Source organism: Sciurus carolinensis, chromosome 3 (assembly GCF_902686445.1).
Source record: "Sciurus carolinensis chromosome 3, mSciCar1.2, whole genome shotgun sequence".
Taxonomy (NCBI): Eukaryota; Metazoa; Chordata; class Mammalia; order Rodentia; family Sciuridae; genus Sciurus; species Sciurus carolinensis.
The window spans coordinates 79,123,923-79,147,991 of NC_062215.1; the positions used below are offsets into that span (position 1 = coordinate 79,123,923).

Here is a 24,069-nt window from a genome sequence, read left to right on the forward strand (position 1 = left end):
TACTGTTTCCACTATGTCATAATGATGTGTACTACTTCCCATGCTAAAATTATTCTTATCCTTATCCTTTTCTAAATCGATCATGGAAAAAATATAAATTAACTAAAGATATCATTGAAAAACAGATATCACTAGTTTGCACATCTTTAACCTGATTCATCACACACTTTCTTCTACTGTTTCCTCAATCTCTCCACATCAATACTACTCCCAGGAAAATTTAAAGGGTAAAGGAAGTCACAACCAAATATCCTGAAATGTGTTGTTAAGGTAAGTTCACGTATCAAGTGGTTCTGAGGCAGGATCTCCCTAAATTGCTCAGGCTGGTCTTGAACTTGGGATCTTTCTGCATAAACTTCCTGAGTAGCTTGGATTACAGGCATGTGCCACCATGCCAACTTGTGTTAGTCACATTAACAGAAAAAAAGATTACAGGCTTACTGAGAATCAGTATCAGAGTTTTCTTGTTTTGTTTAGTGCAGCCTATTTTTCCCAACCTCTCCCAAAGTTTCCTAAGTCAATATCCAAATGAAAAATGTCCTTATTGGAAAAATGAATGAATGCAAATGAATGGACAAAGCAGTAAAAATAAGGCATCCATTCAGTCAATTTATTAGGCTCTCAAAATACAAAAATTTCTGTTACTATGCTACACTAATCTGGAATGTAACCAAGAAAGGGTTTTCAAAGCCTAAGACAGAGCCTAATGTTTCTCATTAATAACATTACATTAGTAATATTTGGTAAGCCATTGGCATGCTGTAGATTTTAACATTCTAATTTTGTTACTGGGACTACCTTGAGACCATCACTCCATTTTTCTGAGCCTCAATTTCTTGAACTATAAAATAATAGAACTTTTGTATGACCTACAGTACATACTATCCTAAACAGTAGACATGGCATTACTAGGTATTTGAAATGTGGTTCATATAAGGTTTTGTTTGTTTGTTTGTTTTCAGTGCTGGAGATTGAACGTAGGGCCTTACACATGACAGGCAAGCACTCTCCTACTGAGATATTCCCTCAGAGCAAGAATTTTTTAAATTAATCTTCAATGGCCACATTTGACTAGCATTTACCCTATGGGGCAGTGCAGGACTGCATGATCCCTAAGTACCCTTCTAATTCTAAAATTTAATCATTTTTAATTTCCAATATTTAAAAATATCCCTTTGAGGGCTGGGGAGATAGCTCAGTTGGTAAAGTGCTTGCTTTGCAAACACAGGGCCCTGGGTTCGATCCCCAGCACTGCAAAAAAAAAAAAAAAAAAAAAAAAACCCTTTGAAATTGAGTAAATAAGTGAACCTAACTATATATTAAAAAAAAAAAAATCACCACCACAGAGTGGGAAATGATCCTAGTTATTGTTTGTTTTTTTAAATTTTTTAGATGTTGGTAGACCTTTATTTTATTCATTTTTTTTTTTAATATGTGGTGCTGAGAATCGAACCCAGTGCCTCACTTGTGTTAGGCAAGCGCTCTGCCACTGAGTCACAACCCCAGCCCTAGTTATTGTGAAGCATAGTATTTTTGACCAGAGTAAACAAACTTTTCCAGTAAGGAGTCAGATTTAAAAACAAAAAAACAAAAAAACAAAACTTAGCTTTTACAAGTCATATAATCTCTGTTGCAACTACTATCTTTGTGGCCTGAAATCAGCCATAAGCAACATAAACAAATGAGCATGGCTGTATTCAAAAAAACTCTACCTGAATTTCATGTAATTTTCACTGATCACAAAACAGTCTTTTTGATTTTTTTAATTAAAAAATGTAAAAGTTAGCTTATTTCCTAGGTCATACAAAAACAGGTGGTGATCAGATTTGCCCTGCCCCTATTCTTGACTATATATCCACAGCAGAATATATTCAAGGATAAATTAAGAAAAGAAAATGAAAAAAAAAAAAAACTTAAAATTTACTTAGTAAAGTTTGTTGTTGACAGTAGTCTTTTTTTTCAGGAGACAGGGTCTCGCTATATTGCCCAAACTGACCTTGAACTACTCTTTAGCTCATGAGATGCTCTTGCCTCAGCCTCCCAAGTAGGTGGGCCTATTAGATGAGCACCGTCATGTCCCACACTTAGTAATAGTCTTGAACCATTCTGAAAATATTTTGTGTATATTATATGAATGAACAAACAAAAAATGTTAATATTATCAGGAACCTCAGTGGTTAGAGGAGATAAGAAGTTCCCATGGCATGGGAGATGAAGTATTGTTTACTGACAGGATTTCATCATTTTTTAAAAGTCTACTTGCTACCTCTGTCCACCATTTGAACCTAGAAGAAAAAAAGCTACAAAAACACTGAATATACATAATCCCTTATATTATACCCACTAGAAGAACTAAGACTCTGGGACAAACTGCTGATTCCAGAGCTGGAATAAGGAAAATACAAAGTGAGAGTAAAATATCTGTGTCAGTAAACAAAGTCCTCAAACTCTAAAGAGGACAAATCAAAGAGCAAGCTTAAAGGGACTCCTACTAGCTAAACAGGAATCAATTTAAGTTCCGAAATAAATAATAGCTTATGATACCCTGAATAAAAACAAGAATTCATAGGTCCAACTTGACACTATTTTTTTTAACTAAGAATAATAATTCCTTTGTATAATAATGTCAAGTGGTAATACAGAAAAAATTACAGAAATAGAAAATTACTATTTTGCAATTACCATAACTGATTTGGGCAAGACTCATAAAAGAATACTAAAATCACTGGGCAAAAGTTTGTTGGGAAACAAGGTACACAACCTGAAGGTATCACTCCACAGGACTGCTTATTATTAATGAAGAAGAAGAGATAACTCTACAACGAAGAAACCTATCACAACCCACCATAACCAAATGATTAAATTTAACATCATTCTAATATTGAACACTGAGAACAAAACACTTATGCAATATTCTTGCCAAAATGGTTAGCCCAAATCTAATGATGAAAAAACTAAATGAAATACCTAATGCTGAACTAATTTAGCTTGTTGCTATCTAAATCTAAATTGAAGGACATTCTACAAAACAACTTACATGGATTCTTCCAAAAAGTTAAGTATGAGCAGGTGACAGACGTACAAGGAGGCTGGAGAAGAGCTATGAGTTACAACATCCAAGTTGACATAACAACCAAAGCAATGTGCAACCCTTAATCTAATCATGGATTGGGGGAGAGGGGGCATAAAAGAGTCGTATAGAAAACTGGAGAAATTTGTATATGGATTGTATTTCAGATAATAAGGTGTGTCTATGCAAAACTTCTTGAATGTGATCATGTGGTTATATGGGAAAATGTGTTTATTCCTAGAAGATTCACATTTGCATGCTGAAACATTTGGGTAAAGTGTTATGATCATGATGCCTTCAATTCCCAAATAAAAATTTTAAAAGTACATTCAGAGAGAGAAAGCAAAGTAGCAACTAGTAAAATTATATGAAAGGTATATGGATGTTCAATCTGTGATTCTTGCTACTTTTCCACAGGTCTGAAGTTTTTCAAAATAAAAAGATGCAAGGAAAGAGTCAAATATTCCTTTCAAATTATATTTTTAGACTTAACAAAGTATACACAATAAAATCATTGTTATCCAAAATCATCAAGCAATTAGTCACTCAAAAAGTTTTCTGGATGGCTGACAAATCTTTACACTTTTTTTCTTTCTTTTTAAGTTGTGGATGGATACAATGCCTTTATTTTTATTTTATTCCTTTTAAAATAAGTGTAGGGGCTGGTGCTATAGCTCAGTAGTGGAACACTTGCCTAGCATGTGTGAAGCACTGGGTTCAATTCTCAACACCTCATATAAATAAATAAATAAATATCCATTGAAAACTAAAAAATATTTTTTAAAAAAAGGGATGGTAAAGTGCCTCATGGTTCAATCCCCAGTACTGGTGGAGAGGGGGAATAGAAATCATATAGTCTAAGGAAAAAGTATCCCATGTTAAGCATGTTCAATCACCTGACTCATGAATGCATAGCACTGAACCTTCACATTGATTCAAACATATATACAAACAGCATTTTCCAAATGTCCTTTGTGTAACCCTCTGCTCAACTGTTACTGACCTGCTAAGAATTCCAGATTACAATGTCAAAATAGATTTGATATTCACATTCATTAACTGTATGTTAAATATAACAATCTAATTTGTGTCATTTCTTGCAAATTTATTTACCTTTTCCTTTTCTGTTATTTTAATCTTTGCCAACTCATCTTATTTATATACTACAGCATTTAAAATACTGTGTGTGTGACAGGAAGTAACAAAGAAACAAGAGACAAGACACATATAACTAAGACCCACAAATCCTGAACAGAGTGCCCTGAATCTGTGCATTCAAAACACCAGTTTATTCATAAAAGTATGTGAATAGCTCCTAATTGCCAGGCACAGTACTAGAGGCTAGAGATATAAATATGCACACATCTAGATCTCTAGCCTTGGGAGGCTCACAGTCTAGATGGGGGAAAAAACTACATAATTTAGTGAACTGATCTACAAGAAAATATATAACAGACCATTTTAGTGAGGCAAAGAACTACTCTTTCTCCTAACCATAGCTCACTACCTAGAAATAACTTCACCAACCAGTTTTCTTTCCCCCTCCCCTTTATTTTCTAAATTTCAGTTCTTTAGTTTCCTCTATATAAGATTCCAATAAAGTCTATCTTTTATGAGTACCACCAAAGAGAATATTCTTTATTATTCTTGTCTAAAAAAGGCAGCTTTGTAGAATGTAATGGTATCATCTTTCAGGTTTTGTTCTTCCTTCTTCAATAGAAATTTTCTTATTAATTAGGGGTTTTATCTGTTTTCATTTCTTTTTTTTTGTGTGTGTGGGGGGGCAGTCCTGGGGATTAAACCCAAGCGCACTTTACCACTGAGTTACACATCCCCAGTTCTCTTTGTTTTTATTTCGAGACCGGATCTTACTAAGTTTCTGAGGATAGCCTTGAACCTGCAATCCACCTGCCTCCGTTTCCTGGGTTGCTGGGATTACAGGCATGCACCACCATACCTGACAGACTATGGTTTTAATGTAGAGATAAAAGACTGAATGACACTAAAGTATTTTGAGCAAATTCATTTCCTTTATGAATAGATGTATTTTCAAATTGTGGCATTTTTTGATATGGTAAATACAAAAAACTTAAGAATATGTCCCGAATATAACTGTGTTATAAAAAGCTAGTATCTACAATATAAATTGGTAACAAAACTTATTAAGACCCTAGAAGATAAACCTACAAAGAATTTAAATAACATATTCGAGAAGTAAAATTGGAACATGAAAAAAAAAAAAAGTTCAACCACATTATCACTAAAAAAAAAAAAAAAAAAAACCTTATATTGAGTGACATTCTCTGTTAGTGCTAGGCAGCACGCTATAATCAACCATACTGCTGTTAACAATTTCATTAGAGAAGGTATACTATAAGTGGGATAAAAGAAGACTAAACAGCCTCACATCTGTTTAGGTCAAGTCTGGCACCAAATCAGTCATAAAAAATTTTTTTTTAGAGATTTGAAATTTCAGAAATGCATATAAGGAACAGTTGACCTATACAACATTTTGTAAATGATTGTGCTAACACAGATCAAAACCCATAAAAATGGACAGATGCAAGGTGGATTACATTATCAGAATCACCTGAGAAAATTTTTCCAAATCACAAAATCCTTCTCAGTGAAGATACCCCATTTCCTAGTACTTTTATATCAACGCACTGTAACTGACTGCTGTTGAACTGGAACAGTTTAGATAAATCGGAAATGTAAATAAAACAAGTACAATGCAAATAAAACAATTCAAAAAATCTCTGAAGTCTGTAATGATATTTTGCTTCCATGCAATAAGAAATATCTAAAAAAGAAACAGGCAAAAAGGAAGCTAACATTATTTTCATTTTGTTGTTTCATTACTAGGGATTGAACATAATGGTACTCTACCGCTCCCTCTTTTTTTTTTTTTTTTTTTAAACTAGGGACTGAATCCAGAGGCACTTAATCACTGAGCCACATCCCCAGCCCATTTCTGTATTTTGTTTAGAGACAGGGTCTTGCTGAGTTGCTTAGGGCCTCACTAAGTTGCTGAGGCTAGCATTGAACTTGCAATACTCCTGCCTCAGCATCCCAAGCTACTGGTATTACAGGCATGTGCCACTACAACTGGTTCCTTTTTATTTTTTATTTTGAGATGGAGGTCTCACTAAGTTATGGAGGCTTGCCTGACTTGGCAATCCTCCTGCCTCAGTCTCTTTGAGTAGCTAAGACTGCAGGAGTGAACCACTGTGCCCAGCTTCAATATTACATTATTTTTGATGGTGCTGGGGCTTGAACCCAGGGCCTTGGGCAAGTCAGGCAACTGCTCAACCAACTGAGCTACATCTCCTGTCCCTTAATATTACTTTTAAAATTGGTATTTTTCAAATAATTGTAATGTCCTTGGAAAAGTCCTTCATTTATTTTGCAGGCAGATGAAGAGGTAATAGAAATGTTTAATCAATATGCAAGCCGGATCACATTGGCTACACAAGGTAATTTAAAAGGTCTAAACTAATGGTCAAATGTACTTTATGGAGACTATTGTAAAATTCTAAGATATAATGGACTTTAACAATTAACATCAAGAAAATGTTAAATCATCCCAAATTAAGTTCAGAAATTTGGTCCAAGTTTTACAAAGCTTGATAAACTGAAAAGCACGCGGTGACAAGGTTAAGCAGGGGAAATTAAGGAAGAAAACAAAAACAAAAATCTCAAGAGTATGAATGAATGGCAATCCAGATAGGCAGTTAGAAAATGCTATGCAAAGTGTACAATAATAGACAACAGGCAGTGATCCAGGCAAGCAGGCCTTAATGTCATAGAGGTCAGGTAAACAGGTGGCATCCTAGCAATCAAGAACAACACAATAGGAAAACATGGCAGCAGGCAAGACGTCTAATTATGTGGCTCTTGATGTAAGGTATACAGTGGATAGCAGAGAGCTCCAGCTGTAAGACTGAAGTTCAAGAATTCAAAACTAAGACATTATAACACAGAAAACAAAAGCAGAAGCAGAACAGGTACAGATTCTGGACTCAAACCTACTTTAAAAACCTCAACCTGAGATTTTTAAGCTGCAAAAGTCTAGACAACTCCATTTTTTGAATTTCAACTTCTTCATCTGTAAAAACAGAATACTACTACCTACTCCATAAGGGTACTGAGAGAATTAAAAGAATTATCATATTTTAAAATAACAACAATTATTAGTTTCATCCCATTCTCTTTTTCTTCCATTTTTCATGTAAGTGACTGAAATAAAGAGGGTAAAGTCTGGCGTGGCCACCAAGTTTGAAAGATTGGTCCCATGAGGCAGCAGAGAACTTCAAGTACAGAAACTCGAGCAAATCATTAATGCAAAATGCCTCATGGGAGCACAATTCATATAGAAAAGAGGTCATAGCAAGGAAGTTACAGAAGGAGAAGGACCTAAGAATTCAAGAATATTAAGAGCTTAAATATTCAGAATAAGTTAACTTAATAGTATACCTAAGAATGGTGTTGTAGTTCAGTGGTAGAGCACTTGCCTAGCACATGTGACGCACTGGGTTCAATCTTCTGCACCACATAAAAATAAATAAATAAAATAAATGTATTTGTCCATCTACAACTAAAATTATTTTTTAAAACACATATCTATACAATAGAACACATCACTATACTGGATGGACGGAAGGATGGGGAGCTCCCTAAACACTAAAGTCAAATGATCTCCAAGGTATATTTAAATGAAAAAACATATACATGGTACAAAACACTAACATAGTAATAAGCTACTTTGAATGTAGAAAGGTAGGGTAAGCAGTCATCTATATTTGTATTTTTTTCTGCCTGCATAAATACTATAGAATATATAAAGAAATAAAATGGGTTACCTACAAAGAAAAGGGAAGGAAAAGAGAAACAGTAGTATTGAGACTTCTCCACATAACCTTTCATATTATTTTGAATTTTGAACCAAATAGCCATATTAATACCAATATAAAAATGGAAATAAAATTTAAATACATTTTTAAAATAATAAGAACTCTGAAAGTTCTAATAACTTAATAACAAAGACATCTGTACGTATTTTGGCTATATGCTAAAACATAGTTAACTATAGCTGATCTATACTATTTCCAGCAGTAAACTAGATTTTGAATTCCACTGAAGATTACTGTCTTTTACAAAAACTTCCATAAGGATAAAGATTATGCTTTATTCAATTCTGTGCCCCCAATGCCAAACAGGGCTCTTGGTACCTAGCTGGTGCTCAAATTAACTACAGATTGGCTAAATGCTTTCTAGTCATTTCCAATTTTGTATATAATTTTTTTAATTGTACTGCTAGTGACTTGTCTATATACAAGAATATACTTAGAATTCAGGTTTTTATAGAAATGAATGAAAGAAAATGTTAATTGTGTAAAAAAAAAAAAAAAAGCAACATATAAAATTAATAAGGTTAACGATTTCTCCAAAACCCACAATAAGATGGCAATAATTTGGAAGGAGGGCAGGGAAATATCCCAGATACCTACTAAAGTTCATTCAGGGCAATTTTTTTGATAGCAAGTGTTGCTACATGGTTTTGTTCAACCATCTTTAAAATAACCACTGTAGCTTCTTTCCTTTAATCCTAACAAATGTTAACATGTATGTAACTCTAACAAGAAAAAAAAAGATATTTTTCTTGATGCTGTCCCCTCAGCCTCCACAACCCAGAAATAGTCCCTTTATGGCCAAATCTCAGGAAAAGGTATCTAGTTTAAATCCTGTAGTTGTCTAGTTTTCTCAATTTCCTTTCTTACTATGACCCTATACTGTAACTCAAACTAGTATGCCCCAGAAGAATCTCAGCAGCATTTCAGTAGACTTCCTATGCTACCATCACCATGCTTCCCATCTACTCTTCAAAATCTGCAAAGTATGAGATGAGATCCAAGGAATTTATATTTTTAACCAATATCCCAATGATTCAGAAATAGGTAGCCTGCCTGAATACACATGAAAACCAACTAATTAAAGCCATCAACTTCCCAAATAGTCACATTCAAAGTACTTTTGGTTTTCTTTCTCCTAGCAGCATTTGATACCTTCCTGAAATTCCCTACTTTATCACTTTCGACCACACAACCAGATATTCTTCTCTCTCTGAGCACATTCAGCCATCTTCTCTTCTGAGAACGCTTAATCTTTCAAAGATGGTGGTTAGTTAGACCCTTAGTGACCCTCTTTTTAACTTCATACACAATAAGTATTGTCAATTACACCCATACAACCTTAAATTCTGTTACTTTGTATTCCAAACTGTATTTACATACATAATCAGCAGCTAAGCAATATAGGTGAAAAAAGATGTTTCAGTATCAGACAAATCCAAATTCAAAATATTTGCTTTTCTATTTACACAGTAACATACCCAAAGACCCATACCTTTCTGAGTTTCATCTTAGTTCTCCTTTAAAACTGGAGGTAGCTGGGTTTTGAGGTGCACACCTGCCAGTGAGTGGCTCAGGAGGCTGAGGCAGGAGGATGGATCTTGAGTTCAAAGTCAGCCTCAGCAAAAGCGAGGTACTAAGCAACTCACTGTCTCTAAATAAAATACAAAATAGAGCTGGGGATGTGGCTCAGTGGCCAAGTGTCCCTGAGTTCAATCCCCAGTACCCCCCCAAAAAAAAAAAAAAAAAAAAAAGCTGGGGGTAACACCTTTATACAAATTCTTGTTCTAATTCTTTGAGCTAAAAATAAATAAATAGAAAACTAAATGAGAAGTTCCCTACCCTGCAAGGACCTAACAGCATGCCCCAAGGACTCCCTAGCAAAATCTAGGACAAGCTGAGCATCAGAATAAAACTAAAAATTCCAGTAACTAATAAGAATCATCAAATGGGAACAAAATTCAATAAGTATATATTGAAACAAATGAATAAAATTTTTTAAATGTCTTGAAAAGGAGAAAAATCTTCTTTCAGTAGAATACCAACAAACGTAAATGGCAGCCTTCCCAATGGTGGGCTAAGATTCTGACAGGAGTCACCAGAGGATCCAAATGATGGTAGGCAGAGGTCTGATAAGAAACACTGGCAGAGTCTTGGATATCTTCCCAACTATGAGTTTTCAATTACAAAAAGAAAAATGGGAACTGGGAACGTAGCTTAGCGGGTCTAGCTTAAGGCCCTGGGTTGGAACCCCAATATCATAAAAAGAAAAAAGGAAAAATGATGACTTCACAGTAGAGTAACCCAGTGATGAACTTATAAGGTGTTTAAGGTTAAACACCACCCATGGTTGGAGAATACTGTGTCTTCTAGTGATGCACTAAGAACAGCACATCATCAACCAGTCATCCTGCTGTATGCCTGTAGTCCCAGAGATTTGGGAGGCTGAGGCAGGAGACCGCAAGTTCCACATCAACTTGTCAACTTTGCAAGACCTGTCTCAAATGTTAAAAAATGTGGGGTTGGGGATATAGCTCAGTTGGTAGAGTGTTTGCCTCGCAAGCACAAGACCCTGGTTCAATCCCCAGCACCACACAAAAAAAAAAAAATTAAAAATGGGCCAGGAATGTAGCTCAGTAATAAGAGTACCCCTGGGTTCAATCCCCAGTACCACCCCAAAAAAAACCCCACACCATCATTTCTGTGGTATTCTGGCAAACAATGTACTCCATCTATGAGAGAATAACCCCTGTATAGAGGGACACGTTACAGAGGACTGCACTGTTAAAAACTACCAAGATCATAAAAGACAGGAAAAATAAGGAAGTGTTCTACACTAAAGACAAGGACTAAAGATGTGACTCAGTGGTAGAGTGTTTGCCTGGCATGCTGAGGTCCTGGGATTAATTCCCAGCAAGCACGTGCACAAACACACACACACACACATGAAGATGTAGAACACAAACTAAAGAAGACTAAAGAGACCTAATTAAATGCAATGAGTGATCCTAAATTGGATTCTGGACAAAAAAGAAATACTGTTAGGATAGCTAGGAAAACTGGAGTTAGTTTTGTATTGATGTTAATTTCCTGATTTGATACTTATAAAAAAGACTGTTCATATTTTGGTAAATATAAGTAGAATATTTAGGGATGATAAGCAACATGTCTACAACTTGTTCTCAAATGACTGAGAAAGAATCTAATGAATTACCAATAGCGCACTCCCCTGAAATGAGGAAATTGGGGAAAAAAATGAAGGACTGGCAATGAGATGATTGGGTAGTTTCACTGAAACATAAGAATCCAATCAGACCCCACTGAAACACCAATGACATTTTTCATAGAACTAGAAAAAAGTCCTAAAATCTGGAGGAATAAAATACCCAGAATAGCCAAAGCAATTCTAAGCCAAAAAGAGCATACTAGAGACATTATAATACCTGACTTCAAATTATACCACAGAGTTATAGTAACAAAAACTGCATGGTACTGGCATAAAAAGAGCCACAGACCAATGGTACAGAATAGAAGACAGAGAGACAAACCCACACATCTACAGTCACTGATCCTTGACAAATGTGCCAAAAACACACACCGGAGAAAAGACAGTCTTTTTAACAAATGGTGCAGGGAAAACAAACAGGTTATCATATATAGAAGAATGAAACTAAACCCTATCTCTCACCCTGCACAAAAATCAACTCAAAATGGATCAAAGATCTAGGAATTAGACCAGAAACTATGCAACTCCAAGAAGAAAACAGGGTCAACACTCCAACATATAGGTATAAGAACTTTCTCAATAGGACCCCTAAAGCTCAGGAAATAATGCCAAGAGGTAATAAATGGAAAGGCATCAAATTTAAAAACTTCTGTACAGCAAAGGAATAATGAGGATTACCAATTAAGAATATGACTAGAGAACCTAAAAAAATGGGAGAAAATCTACTCTTCTAAAAGAGTACTCTGTCTACTCTTCTAAAAGAGGGCTAATATCTAGAATATATAAAGAACTAAAAAAAAAAAAAACCCAATTAATAAATGGGTAAATGAACTAAATAACAGTTGTCAAAAGAAGAAATACAAATGTACAACAAACATATTTTAAAAAGCTCACCATCTTTGGCAATTAGGGAAATACAAATCAAAACTACCCTGAGATTTCATCTCACACCACTCAGAAAGGCAGTCATCAAGAATACAGATAATTGACAGGCGCGGTGGTGCACACCTATAATTCCAGCAGCTTGGGGGCTGAGGCTGTGGCTCAATGGTTAAGTGCCCCTGAGTTCAATCCCTAGTAACAAAAATAATAATAATAATAATAATAATAATAACTGCTGGAGAAGATGTGGAGGAAAGGAACACCTTTATACTGTTGGTAGGAATGTAAATTAGTACAACCACTATTGAAATCCATACGGAGTTTCCTCAAAAGACTAGGCACGGAACCACCATATGATCCAGTTATCCACTCCTCAGTATTTATCCTAAAGAATTAAAGTCATCATACTACAGTGATACAAGCATATACCCATATTTACAGCAGCACAGTTCACAATAATCAAACTATGAAATCAGCCTAGGTGCCCATCAACGAATGAATGGATACAGAAAATGTGGTACATATACACAATGGAGTTTTATTCAGCCATAAAGAAAAAGGAAATTATGCCACTTGCAGGAAAATGGATAGAACTTAAGACCATTATGTTAAGCAAAATAAGCCAAACTCAGAAGGTCAAGGGTGGTATTATTTTCTTTCATATGTGGAAGTTAGAGAGGAAAAAGGAAAAGAAATGTAGGGAGTGGGGGTGGTGGGCAGGGATCTCATGAAAATCAAAGGGAGATAGATCAGTAGAGGAAAGGAACTGGGGCAGAAAGAGGGGAGGGAGGGGGAAAGTGCTGAAGAATAATACTGGTCAAATAATATTGTTATCTGGTGCACTTGTACCAATATGTAACAATAAACCTCATCATTATGTACAACTATAATGCACCAATAAAAAAAATGTGGGGGAAAAAAAAGAATCCAACTAGACATAGCAGAAACATATGCCAAGGTTACCCCTGGAAACGTAGAAAGGAAGTCTTTACTAAGCCTGCTACAATAAGTTAGGCACAACAAAATGTTCCAGGCTCATCTTGGGTACATAAAAACAGTATATACATTGTTAAAAAATTGTTAAATGGGCAAATGAACTAAATAGTTCAGGAGCTCTAACTTTCCTTTAGACATTTCAATAGGTTTAAATTCCAAAATGTTAACTTTTAAAAATTCAATAAAAACTCATAACAACCTTGGTATCTAGCAAAATACCTGGTTCATGAAGGTGGCTCAATAAAAATTATTTGGCCTTCTCAAAGGAGAAAAGTGGCCAAACAATAAATCTTAGCATCATTTTCAACTTTTTGCCTAAATCCCCCATATCCAAATGGACTCTCAGTTCTAATGAAACTACCTAATCAGTTTTCAGTTCTAATCTCACATCCTTACTTTTATTTCCCCATTTCTAGTCTTATTATCCCTCACTTGGCACTGTAACAGCATCCTTACTTGTCTCCCTACTCCAGTTCTAATATCCTTGCACCATCCTTACATCCTTGTATCATTACCTAGAAGTCAGGAGTTACCTTTCAAAACCTACATTTAATCTTATTCCCTTATTCAAACATCCTGTTAATGCTAATTTCCCAGGTAGGTGCACCAAAAAGTTCTCCCTCCCTCCCTACCAAACAATGAAGAAGTAAATACTGAGGTGTGGGTAGAAGGCAGGAAGAAAGGGGAGGAAGAGGGAGACTTTGACTTGACTTCTTTATGCTTACTTCAGAACCTGGTATTCATTTTATTTTGCTTACAGTGGGGCTGGCAAGGGTGAATGGGTAAACTCTCCAACACTGTTTTTCACAATCCTTTTCCCAACTTGGCACCAAAATAAAATAATTTTTTAGTACAATGGGATAAACCAAGAAGACTATGTGAAGCCAAAAGAAACCATCATTAAGGCTCCAATGTGCCCAACAAGAAACTCTATTTTAAAGGTCTTAATATGATCGCATTCATTGCCAAACTTAAGAATCCTCACTAGGTTTGTCTCTCTCAACAGTCAACAAACATGCACACACAGATTCACACACAGGAGCAGATACCACACCCATGAAGAGATGGACATATACGAGACAACTTGCATTTCTTCAAACACACTACGTACCCTTTCATACTTTTGACTTTTTGTACATGCTGTTCTCTCTACCCAGATCAATTCCAACTCATGCTTCATGACCATATCCAAATACCAGTTCTCATTTCCCCCAGATCCTATTACGCTGTACACTCTGAATTGTGTTTGTTGACATGTGTTACCACTCGAGAATTTGAGATCAAGGACAAGAATCTTGCCTGATTTACCTTTATATTATTGCTCCCACTCTAATAGACATTTAATATTTAATTAACTGGTAAAGAAATGCTCACATCATTTCCCAATAAATGCAAAATTTAAAAAAATACATTAATTAAGACATCAAAGCAAAACTATACAATCAAATTAGCATCTTTTCCAAAACAAGACTACCCATTGAAGGTACTTTGGTAAGATACAGATTTGGCATAACCCTGGGCCATTATCCCAGCCCTACAGTTTTAAGACTGAGGAAATTTTTTAAAAGTTTAACAAGAGGCAAATGACTAAATAAGTTATGGGATATTGACTGAGTTTAAGCAAACATTTAAATTATATTCAGGGCTGGGATCATGGCTCAGTGGCAGAGTGCTTGCCTAGCATGTGAGGCACTGGGTTCGATCCTCAGCACCACATAAAATGAATAAATAAAATAAAGGTATTGTGTCCCTCTACAACTAAAAAAATTTCAATACATAAATAAATTATATTCATGAACATGGAAAAGAGAAAATGGAAAAAATACCACTTATGGATCATCTATTTAAATACAGTGCCAGATGGTTTATATATGTAATCTTAATCTCCACAATAAAACATCAAGTGGTTCAGATGTTACATAATTTGTCCAAGTTTTTTTTCCTTTTAATTGATTCTTCATAGTTATATAAAACATTAGGATACATTTTGACATATCACAAAAGTATGGAATACAATTTGCTCTAATTCAGTCCCTAGCACTACCCTCTCTGCCTTTCCCTCCTCCCCCTGCTTCCCTCCCTCTATTCTACTTATCTTTATGCAACTTATAGTTTGTTTGGTTTTTTTAGTGCCTTATGGACATACTTGATGTTGGGATTCACTGTGCTATATACACAAGTATGTAAATACAAAATTAGGTCAAAGGTTGAATGTTTTCTCTGAGATGCCCAAGGTTTGTGATACTAGATTCCAAACCAGATCTGATACCCAGTCTGAGATCTTTTCCCTACATTGTAAGACCTCCGCTAGACAATAAAGACTTAAAATTATATCTTGACCACACAACTTTCCAGGAAAAATATACAGCTATACATGATATATCTATACATTACACATCTCTCTATATATAACATATATAAGTATGGATAACTGTCTAGAAGGAATAAAAATACTGCAATGGAGATTATCAATAAATGTTACAGTATTTATCATTTTTTAAAATCAGTAACTTTTAAAAAGGGAATTACTGAATAATGAACTAAACTCATAAAGCAACACAAAATAAGCAAGACTCGTTTTTAATTTTCTTAAATTTAGTAGGTAACATAAAAACTTAAGAAAAACTGTAGGAAGATATACTAAACTATATCTGGGCTAGCATATTAACCCCTGGTGTTACCAACACTCAAAGCCTGATCTTTATGACTGGATTAAGCATCAATTTCCAGTAAAGGTGAATTCTGAGAACAACTTAAAGGAGGCAGATTGGACTGAGGGGATATTTAAACTGAGGAAACAAGGGTGGTGGGATAAACAAGAATGTTTTCTTTTTTAAAATACAAATGAGAAATAGTATTAGTGAGATGAAACTGGGGAAAATCTTCAAGGCCCAGCAGATAAATTCAGAACGAATTTGATGAGCACCAGAGAAGTCTATGTATTCTTAAATGGGAAGTTGGTTTGCTGAAATATGATCTTTAAAGATTCAAGCTTTGTTTCAACATATAGTACTGCCTTGGGTTACGCCATATTTTCAACTATTTTGTGTGTGTGTGTGTATGTGTATCCATTATTCTTTCTGTGGGCTTTATACATATTCTCAAAAAGAAAATGATTGAAAGGACTGGGGCTGTAACTCAGAGGCAGAGCACTTGCACAACATGTGTAAGCACTGGGTTCAATCGTTAGCACCACATTAAAAAATAAACAAACAAAAAAAATGCAATCTGTCCATCTACAACTTCAAAAAAATTTTTTAAAAAAGAGAAAAATGACTGAATAAAAATTCTTATATGAAGGATGAGCACAATGCAGAGGGGAGACTTTCAGATGTTTGTGAATAATGGTATTAAGAGCCACTGAACATTTTAATAAAAATTACTGAACTTTAGAGCAAGAAGGGACCATGGAAATAATCTTTTAATGGCAATCCCACCATTTTCACAATAGGTTAAATGGAAACTCTAAAACAAAATAACTTGCCTAATGTCATAAACAAACTTGTGCAAGATTACATAGTAGAACTCAGATTTCCTAGGAAGCAAGATCTAAGGCAGTGTTGTCCAACACACCACATTCACGACCAGATATGGCTAGTAACTGTGCGTCACATTTTAAACCTAAAATGATTAAAACTAAATACAATTTTGAATTCAGTTTCTCACACACACTATTCACATTTCAAGTGCTTGACAGCCACACATGATCAATGGCTGCCATATGTAACAGTGCAAAAAAAGAACATTTTATCATATTTGTCAATTATACCTCATTAAAGTTGGGGCATGAGGGAAAAACATTTCCACACTGCAGAAAATTTAATTGGACAGCCCTGATCTAAAGAATAAGCTTTAGATTAAGACAAATGTGGTTTGAATTCCACTTACTAGAAGTATGACTCTGAACAAGTTACTTAATTTCTCTTAGCTTCTATTTTGGGAGCAGGGGAGGGCAGGGATTAATAATATTTACCTTGCAAACTGTACTTGATGATTAACTGGAATAATATAAAATACCCCTTACACACTGTCTGACACTTAACAGATGATAAATACTATTACTCTTCCCTTCTAGAGTCTTTTTTTCCCCTACTACTCTATATAATCTCCTTGTTAAAAGATATAAACATAATAGCCTACCCAAATTAATATCTTCCCCTCAAGATAGTCCATAGTATGAAAATCTGCACTTTTCTTCCAGTGTTTCTACTTGGGAATAATGAAATAAAGAATTAATGTGAGGGAAAAATACCTCTAATAAACACAGTGTGACAAATTTTCGCTCCTCTTTTCCCCCATTCCATTTTATATTTGACTATACTGACTTCTCATGCAAATAATATAAAATAAATTAGGCTGTTCCTAAACAACTGACTTCCACACCAATAAATATACTACAGTGCTTCTATACATTACAGTCCTTCTCACCATCTGTACTAATTGAATAGTAAATGAGGATATAACAATACCTTCCTCCTACAGTACTTTCCTGGCAAACAATACAAGGATTTCCAGAATGCAAAGCCAATCTTCAAGGCTTCACAGCTTATTCTAGTAAGTCAGTAAGTTTAACATATCTGGACTATAGCCTATAAAAAACTTCATAACATGCAATAACCCAGAAAAACAACATTTTAATTCAGTCTGTAACCAGTGCTTTTCTACCAATAATCAAATTTTATTCAGGAGCAACAATTCATATTTAGCCACATTAAATCATACAGATTTCATTCCTAGTGTGGTCAGCGATTTTTACATACCTAACAAGTAACAATTCAAGAACTTTTAACCATTACCTTTAAACATCCACCAAACAAGTTAAAAATCTTACATATTTTTTAAAAGTATTCCTGCTGTTTAAAAGTGACCATATTAACTCTCTGAGGGAAGAAAAACTATTCTCAATATCAGGCCTCTGTGAAATTATCTGGTAGACTCTTTGTTCCTTAAAGATAATTCACTCAAAAACATGGTCAACATGCCCCTTTTCAAGTGCAAAGTCAAAAATAAATACTAGACAAATAACAATATTCCCACATAAATACTGTCACTATACAACTCAATTATGTTTAATAGACAAAACTAAAATATATAAAGTATATAAACTACAGAGTTTAACAACAGTCTTCAGGGATCATTTATTTTAAGAAATTGAAAAAAGTTTTAAAAATTATTATCCCACATAAACTTATTACTATTCCACTGTATACATTAAAATGAAAGGCACCTACGCCTGAACTGATGAAATTTACTTTGTGAAATTTTGTAATTTTTTAACATCATTCAATAATAATGAAGTGTACATTGGTCACAGACTAGTTCAAATGAATTTTCCTGAGGCTGCATTCTAAGTACATCCGACCCAGAAAGTATTTTTAGCAAGTGCATTCAATCAATGCTGGTTTTATGCCTAGCCTAAATTAGAAATCAGGTGTCATAAATTTAAAGTAACAATGTTACTAGAGATAGTTTAAACATATTCAATGAGGGCATAAGAAAAAAACAAATTTGACACAATCCATCCACAGCCCCTCCAAACTAACATTTTAGAAAACAGGCAATAAGAAAGTCACATCCTAATCTATTACGGCTTTTTGAAGAATCTGTGGTTTCCTAACTTAATAAACCAACCTACTCAACATTTTTAAAATTATAAAATAATTATGTCTCCTGTACTCGAAATGCCTTGCCAAATGTTTAAAACAGATTAGCTAAATCACAATTACTATATGCAAAAAAGACCAAGTTCCTCTTACAAATCACTCAAGATCATATTATAAAACCATGCACATGTGTAAATGCAAAATGTAACAAAGATATGTGAGGCATAAAAATGTTAAGAGACACAAAAACAGCTATTATGGTAAGTGGAGCAGAAATTTATTCTGACAAAAAATGGTGGTATCCACAAACTGATTTAACTCCTATGAGTCTGTAAAAGAGTTCTGTACCAGACACAACTTTTGCTTTCAAAAGTTTTATTTTCCTTTAAAAGAAAGTTGAATTATAGTCATCAAATTCAAGATTTAACTGATGTATCTAGCTCTATTCCACTAAGGACACTTTAAGCTCTGAATAATCATTTCTTTTAAGGTCATCCCCTCCCCTCTTAAAAAATAATTTTCCCCCTCTGGCACATTAGGCTTCAGAAAGCCAGGATTTTAAAATGCCCTGGCTTTCACTGTTTCACTCTTCTTTCTACTCAAATTGTCTATTACAAGTCGGATACACTGGTTTTTTTTTTCCTCCATAGATAACGTTTTAAATGTTTTACTGTGCTGTGCTGTTTCAATTGGGCCAAAGATTTCGTCACAAAAACTTAATATTACTTAAATTTCCTATTCGATAAGTAGCTGGTTTATTGCAGATATGACCGGTCCTCCTAGAACAAAGCTTTCAAAAATCCTACAAATCGTCCTTGGGCATACTGATGTCACTCTATGATGCAAGCCCAGACACGGTCTCCCATTCTAAGTTTCGCAGAAATATCCTTATATACATCTGTGCAACTGTAAATTGTTCCATTTTAAGGAAACCCTGGGAAATGCATGGGTTCATCTAAGCTGCATCTCAACTTTTTTGGCCCAACTACAGATTTCTATATATAAGCATATACTGGTAGAAGCATCAGAAGCTTAAAATTTCAATAGTAGAGATAGTGTGCTCATGTAGCAAGCAAGAAGTGCTCATGAGCCAATTTTTAAAAATCTACCAAGAATGCTACCAGTAATGGAAAACTCTATAAAGATTCTAAGATCTTACATAGAGTTTAGGTATCGTGAAACATTCCATCTTCTTACCTATTCCATCCCTTGCTCCTTCGTTCATCCATAACAGAGTTCAACTACAATGTTGGGAGCTCCAAGAGCAAAGATCCCAAGAAAAAGGGAAAAAAGAAGCGTCCTTATTTTCTTCCTTTTAAATCAACCCTGTACCTCTCTGTCTTGCCCTAGGTGGCACCTCCACGAGCCACAAACGCCCCAGGTAATAGCCTCGCATACAACCTGCAGGGCCAAGGGGCCGGCGGGGACCTAAGAACCTCTTACCTTCGTATCACAGCCGCGTCCTCTCGGCTGGAGAAAAAAAAACAAAACAAAACCTCGAGGCCCGGGCGAACCGGGAGAAACGCCTCTGCCGCGCCGCTCCGGGGGGCTCCCTCAGCGCTCCCCGAGCAGCAGCCGCCGCAGCGGCCGCGCCACGGCCCGGAGCCGCCAGCACCACCTCATGCTGCGGGGCTACCGCGGGCCAGCGCCGCCCGGGAAGCGGCAGGGAGACTGGCAGCCGGCGCCCTCTCCCACCTCCCTGCGGGGATGAGATAATCCACACCCCCAAAAAGCGACGTGGGGGAGGGAATATGGGGCGGGGGGCCTGGCCCCAAATATCTCTGACCCTTCGGTCAAGGCCAAATCTCTTCCCGCCCCAGCTCAGGCCCAGTTTCAGCCCCTGGGGACCCAGGAGTCCTGAGAGAACAATGTGGGGGTGGGGGGGCCGCGAGGAGCGGAAAAGCGCGCAACACGCCGTGAGCGGGCGGGCAATGCTGGGCAGCGTTTGTGTGTGAGAGTGCAAGAGGCGCTCAGTCACCCCCCTCCTTCTCCGCCTCCTCTTCTTCCTCCTCCTCCTCCTCCTCCTCCGTCTCCTCCTCCTCCCTCAAGCACACCCGGTCTCCTAGGCCGCAGCATAGCAACCGAACATGGCGGCTGCGCAAGCGCGACCAGTCAGCTGCCAGGAGCAGCGGCAACAGCAGCAGCAGCAGAAGAGGCGGTCTCGCGAGAGGTGAGGCCACGCCCCTTCCCCCCGCTAGCGCAGGGAATAGAGATTGCACCAGCACCAGAGTGGAGCGATACGCAGGTGTAAGAGGGGCGGGTCTTGGGAAGGTGGGGTGGACAGTCTGGGAGGAGTGGCGGGACACCGTGGCCCCACCCCTCTCCGCGCTGTGATTGGCTGCTTGAAATGCAATCCCCCCACACCCCCGCCGCCGCTGTACCTAAGGATCCTAGGGACCCGAGGGAGGAGCCAGAGACTAAAGTGTTAAACGCCTAAAGCAGACCTTTTGGTACCAGAGCGTCCCAATATCAATACTAATAGTAGATCTGGGATTTATGGTGCAGTTTTGAATAATCTCCTAAATATAGGCTCCAAAACAAAGCCTAAACAAACAAGGTTAATTTATAAAACAAACGCTTGGGTGCCTTCTATGTACCAGGAACACCGTATTTTTTACATTAATACATTTTAATAAATGCGAATTTAATATTATCACGCTAGGAATTCTCATATTTTATTGGGCTACAAACTTACTAGTGATAGGACAGATGGCTTATGGGCTGGGTGATCTCAGTTTAAATGAGGGAAAGAGGGATTTGAGGACCGTCACACTTCCCTTTTGCCTCATATTTGCCTGTTCTCTCTCCAGTTGCCAGGCTCCTTCTTCCTCTCCTTGCTCATAGCTTCCATCCTACTAGAGCCGGCCTTTATAAAAATCTTCCTTCAGAAATTACTTTCCCCTCAAGTCAACACAATGGCTCTTTACCACTCAGGAAAATCTGTATCAATCTGTGAAAGACTGCAATTTCTATTGACTCTCTTCCTCTCACCCCGTCCCTTGTTTTGCCATTTGAAAAAGAAAACGCGTCAATTCGTATTTTTTTCTGCTTTACCTCCTCTGCTTAGTTTTCTTCCCAGATTTCTTGTCTAGTCAGTGCTCATTCATCCTTCCCTAAATATGCATTCTTGCCTGTAGGTCTCCAGTTTGGATGCCTTTGTTCATGCTATTGCCTCTACTAAAATACTCTTCATCCCAACCCCACCTATCAATATCCATTTATCCTGCAACAAAATATCAGAAAAGAATTCCTCCAAAAGTAAAACGTAATTTCTTCCTCCTTTGACACTGAGAGCTCTAGTTTTATACCTCCCTTTGATTCTTATCATCGTATGCATTTTATTGTACAAAACTTAGCTCTATGTGGGTCATACCTCTGCTCCGTGGTCTGATCACTACTTCCACTGGAGGGAAAGGACCTTTCCTTAGTCATCTTTGTATCCTTTATAATGCTTGATGACACTGCCTGGTCAAAATAATAATAATAATAATAATAAGTTGTTGAAAGAATAAAATGCTTGAATCTCTTAATGGGTAGAATTTCAGGAAGATATTTGAAATAGAGCACACTTTTCCTCGCCTTCCATATCTGATAGTTTGGATATTATCAGTCATATTAATCAGGTCTAAATTGCCCTTATTTATGCCCCGTTGTGCCTCATAACTAGTCTCCCAACTAATCTTCCTATCTTCAGATCCTTCCCCCTGCAGCTCATTCCTTCTACCCTCATCTGTAAACCACAGTGTCTATAATTACGTAAAATATAAATCTGACTTGCAGTATAAACATATCTGGAGTCTCAACATTGGTGAGGACTTGGAGGAAGACATCCTTTGTTTTGGGAAACTCCTCAGGATGAGCCCTTCAGATTAAACAAACATAAGTCTCATATTCATCTACTGTTCTTTAAGAAAACTATGAATTCACTTTCTTAAAAATTGATATAAAATTCACATATCATAAATTCACCTGTTAAAATGTGTGATTCAATGCTTTTTGAACCTCCTCAAAGTTGTAAGTTATCATCACTAATTCCATCTCAAAAACTATCACTACTAATTATCACTACTAATTCTACCCCTCAAAACAAATCCTATATCTGTTAGCAGTCACTGTCCATTTCGTCCTCCTCCAAGTCCCTAACAACCGTTAAACTACATTCTGTCTCTATGAATTTGCTTACTCTGGATATTTCATATAAATGAAATAAGGTCCTGAATGGAACATCTTTAGTGAAAGTCACCAGGATAGGCTCTTGGAGTCACTAATACTTAACGGTTATTCTTAGGGAATTCCAAGTTCACCTAAATCTACCTGCCTATAACCCTAGAAAGAAAGGAATAAATAATTGTTCTTAAAAAGAAAGAGAGAGAGAGAAAGAGCTTTAGGTTGTACCCATCTCTATACTGGTTTATTGTAGACTGAACTGGGAAATAATAAGTTAGACTTTAATGTGCATACCCATAACCTGGTATCACATTAAAATGCAGGTCTAATCCATTAGGTCTAGGGTAGGGCCTAATGCTCTGCATTTCTAACAAGCTCATTGGTCCTTGGACCACCTTAGAGTAGCAAGAGCATAGACCACTTTTCATTACACAGAAGTAAACAAATATATATTTGCAAATTCTCTATAAAATATGTACAGTTTTGTTTTTATTTGAATTGTGTTCTTTTAAAAATTATTTTATTTTAATGTCTGTTCTGAATCATTTGATGACCACCTTGAAACAAACACTGTATTCGATTTTGTATTCGGTACCAACTATAACCATAGCAGTGAGTTCAATATTCTCATCTCAAGAGACAATTTAATTTCAGTAAAACAGCATCATCTACCATAGAAAGATGTGACAGTAAGGAATTTATATCTGACCTACACCTAAGAAACATAATTAAGATAATTTAACAGTTGGGAGTTAGCTTTTTTTTTTTTTTTTTTTAATTTAAAAGTAGCCTCAAACATTACAGGATATTGGCAGACACAGCTATTGACTGATTTTTTTTTTCTGTGTCTGCAGCATGCCCTTGGCTGTGCTTTGAAGTGTGAGAGCAAACAAAGGCTGTGTCAGTAGTTGGAGGCTGTTGACAGGCAAAGACTGGGCTTTTTGCACTGTGTAGTTGATGGTAAAACCTCTCTTAACCCTGGGTAGTGAGGGCCAGGAGGGAATAAGCATTTGATCCAGTCCGTGCACCCAAACCCAGCCACCTGGGCCTTGGTAATGACCACATGCAGCCTTAGTGGAAGAGAAGATTTGCCTGTAGCTGACTCTCTGACCACGCCACCATCAGTAGCTTGGGAGGACCCCTTTGGAAGAAATTTGAGTAACTTTGGGATCACTGGTGATATCTAGGAAGGAGAACCCCAAAGGAAAGTTGAAC

At 36.5% G+C, this 24,069-nt stretch overlaps 1 protein-coding gene across 8 annotated transcripts in view; it reads right to left on the bottom strand.

The window, feature by feature from the left end:
- Ptpn4 (protein tyrosine phosphatase non-receptor type 4) overlaps positions 1 to 20,716 on the bottom strand; it is a 214,656-nt gene extending 193,940 nt beyond the window's left edge. For 4 of the 8 annotated variants that reach the window (XM_047543970.1, XM_047543966.1, XM_047543969.1 and 1 more), the window contains exon 1: positions 20,131 to 20,716. Coding sequence is in view for 1 of the 8 variants with exons in the window: in XM_047543965.1 (XP_047399921.1) it covers positions 19,885 to 19,916 (32 nt within the window). In the remaining 7 variants the exon portion in view is untranslated. Of the gene's footprint in view, positions 1 to 19,884; positions 19,932 to 20,130 lie in introns of those variants that run through there. The other 4 variants (XM_047543968.1, XM_047543967.1, XM_047543972.1 and 1 more) reach the window with 3 other exon arrangements.
- Positions 20,717 to 24,069: the final 3,353 nt, after the last annotated feature.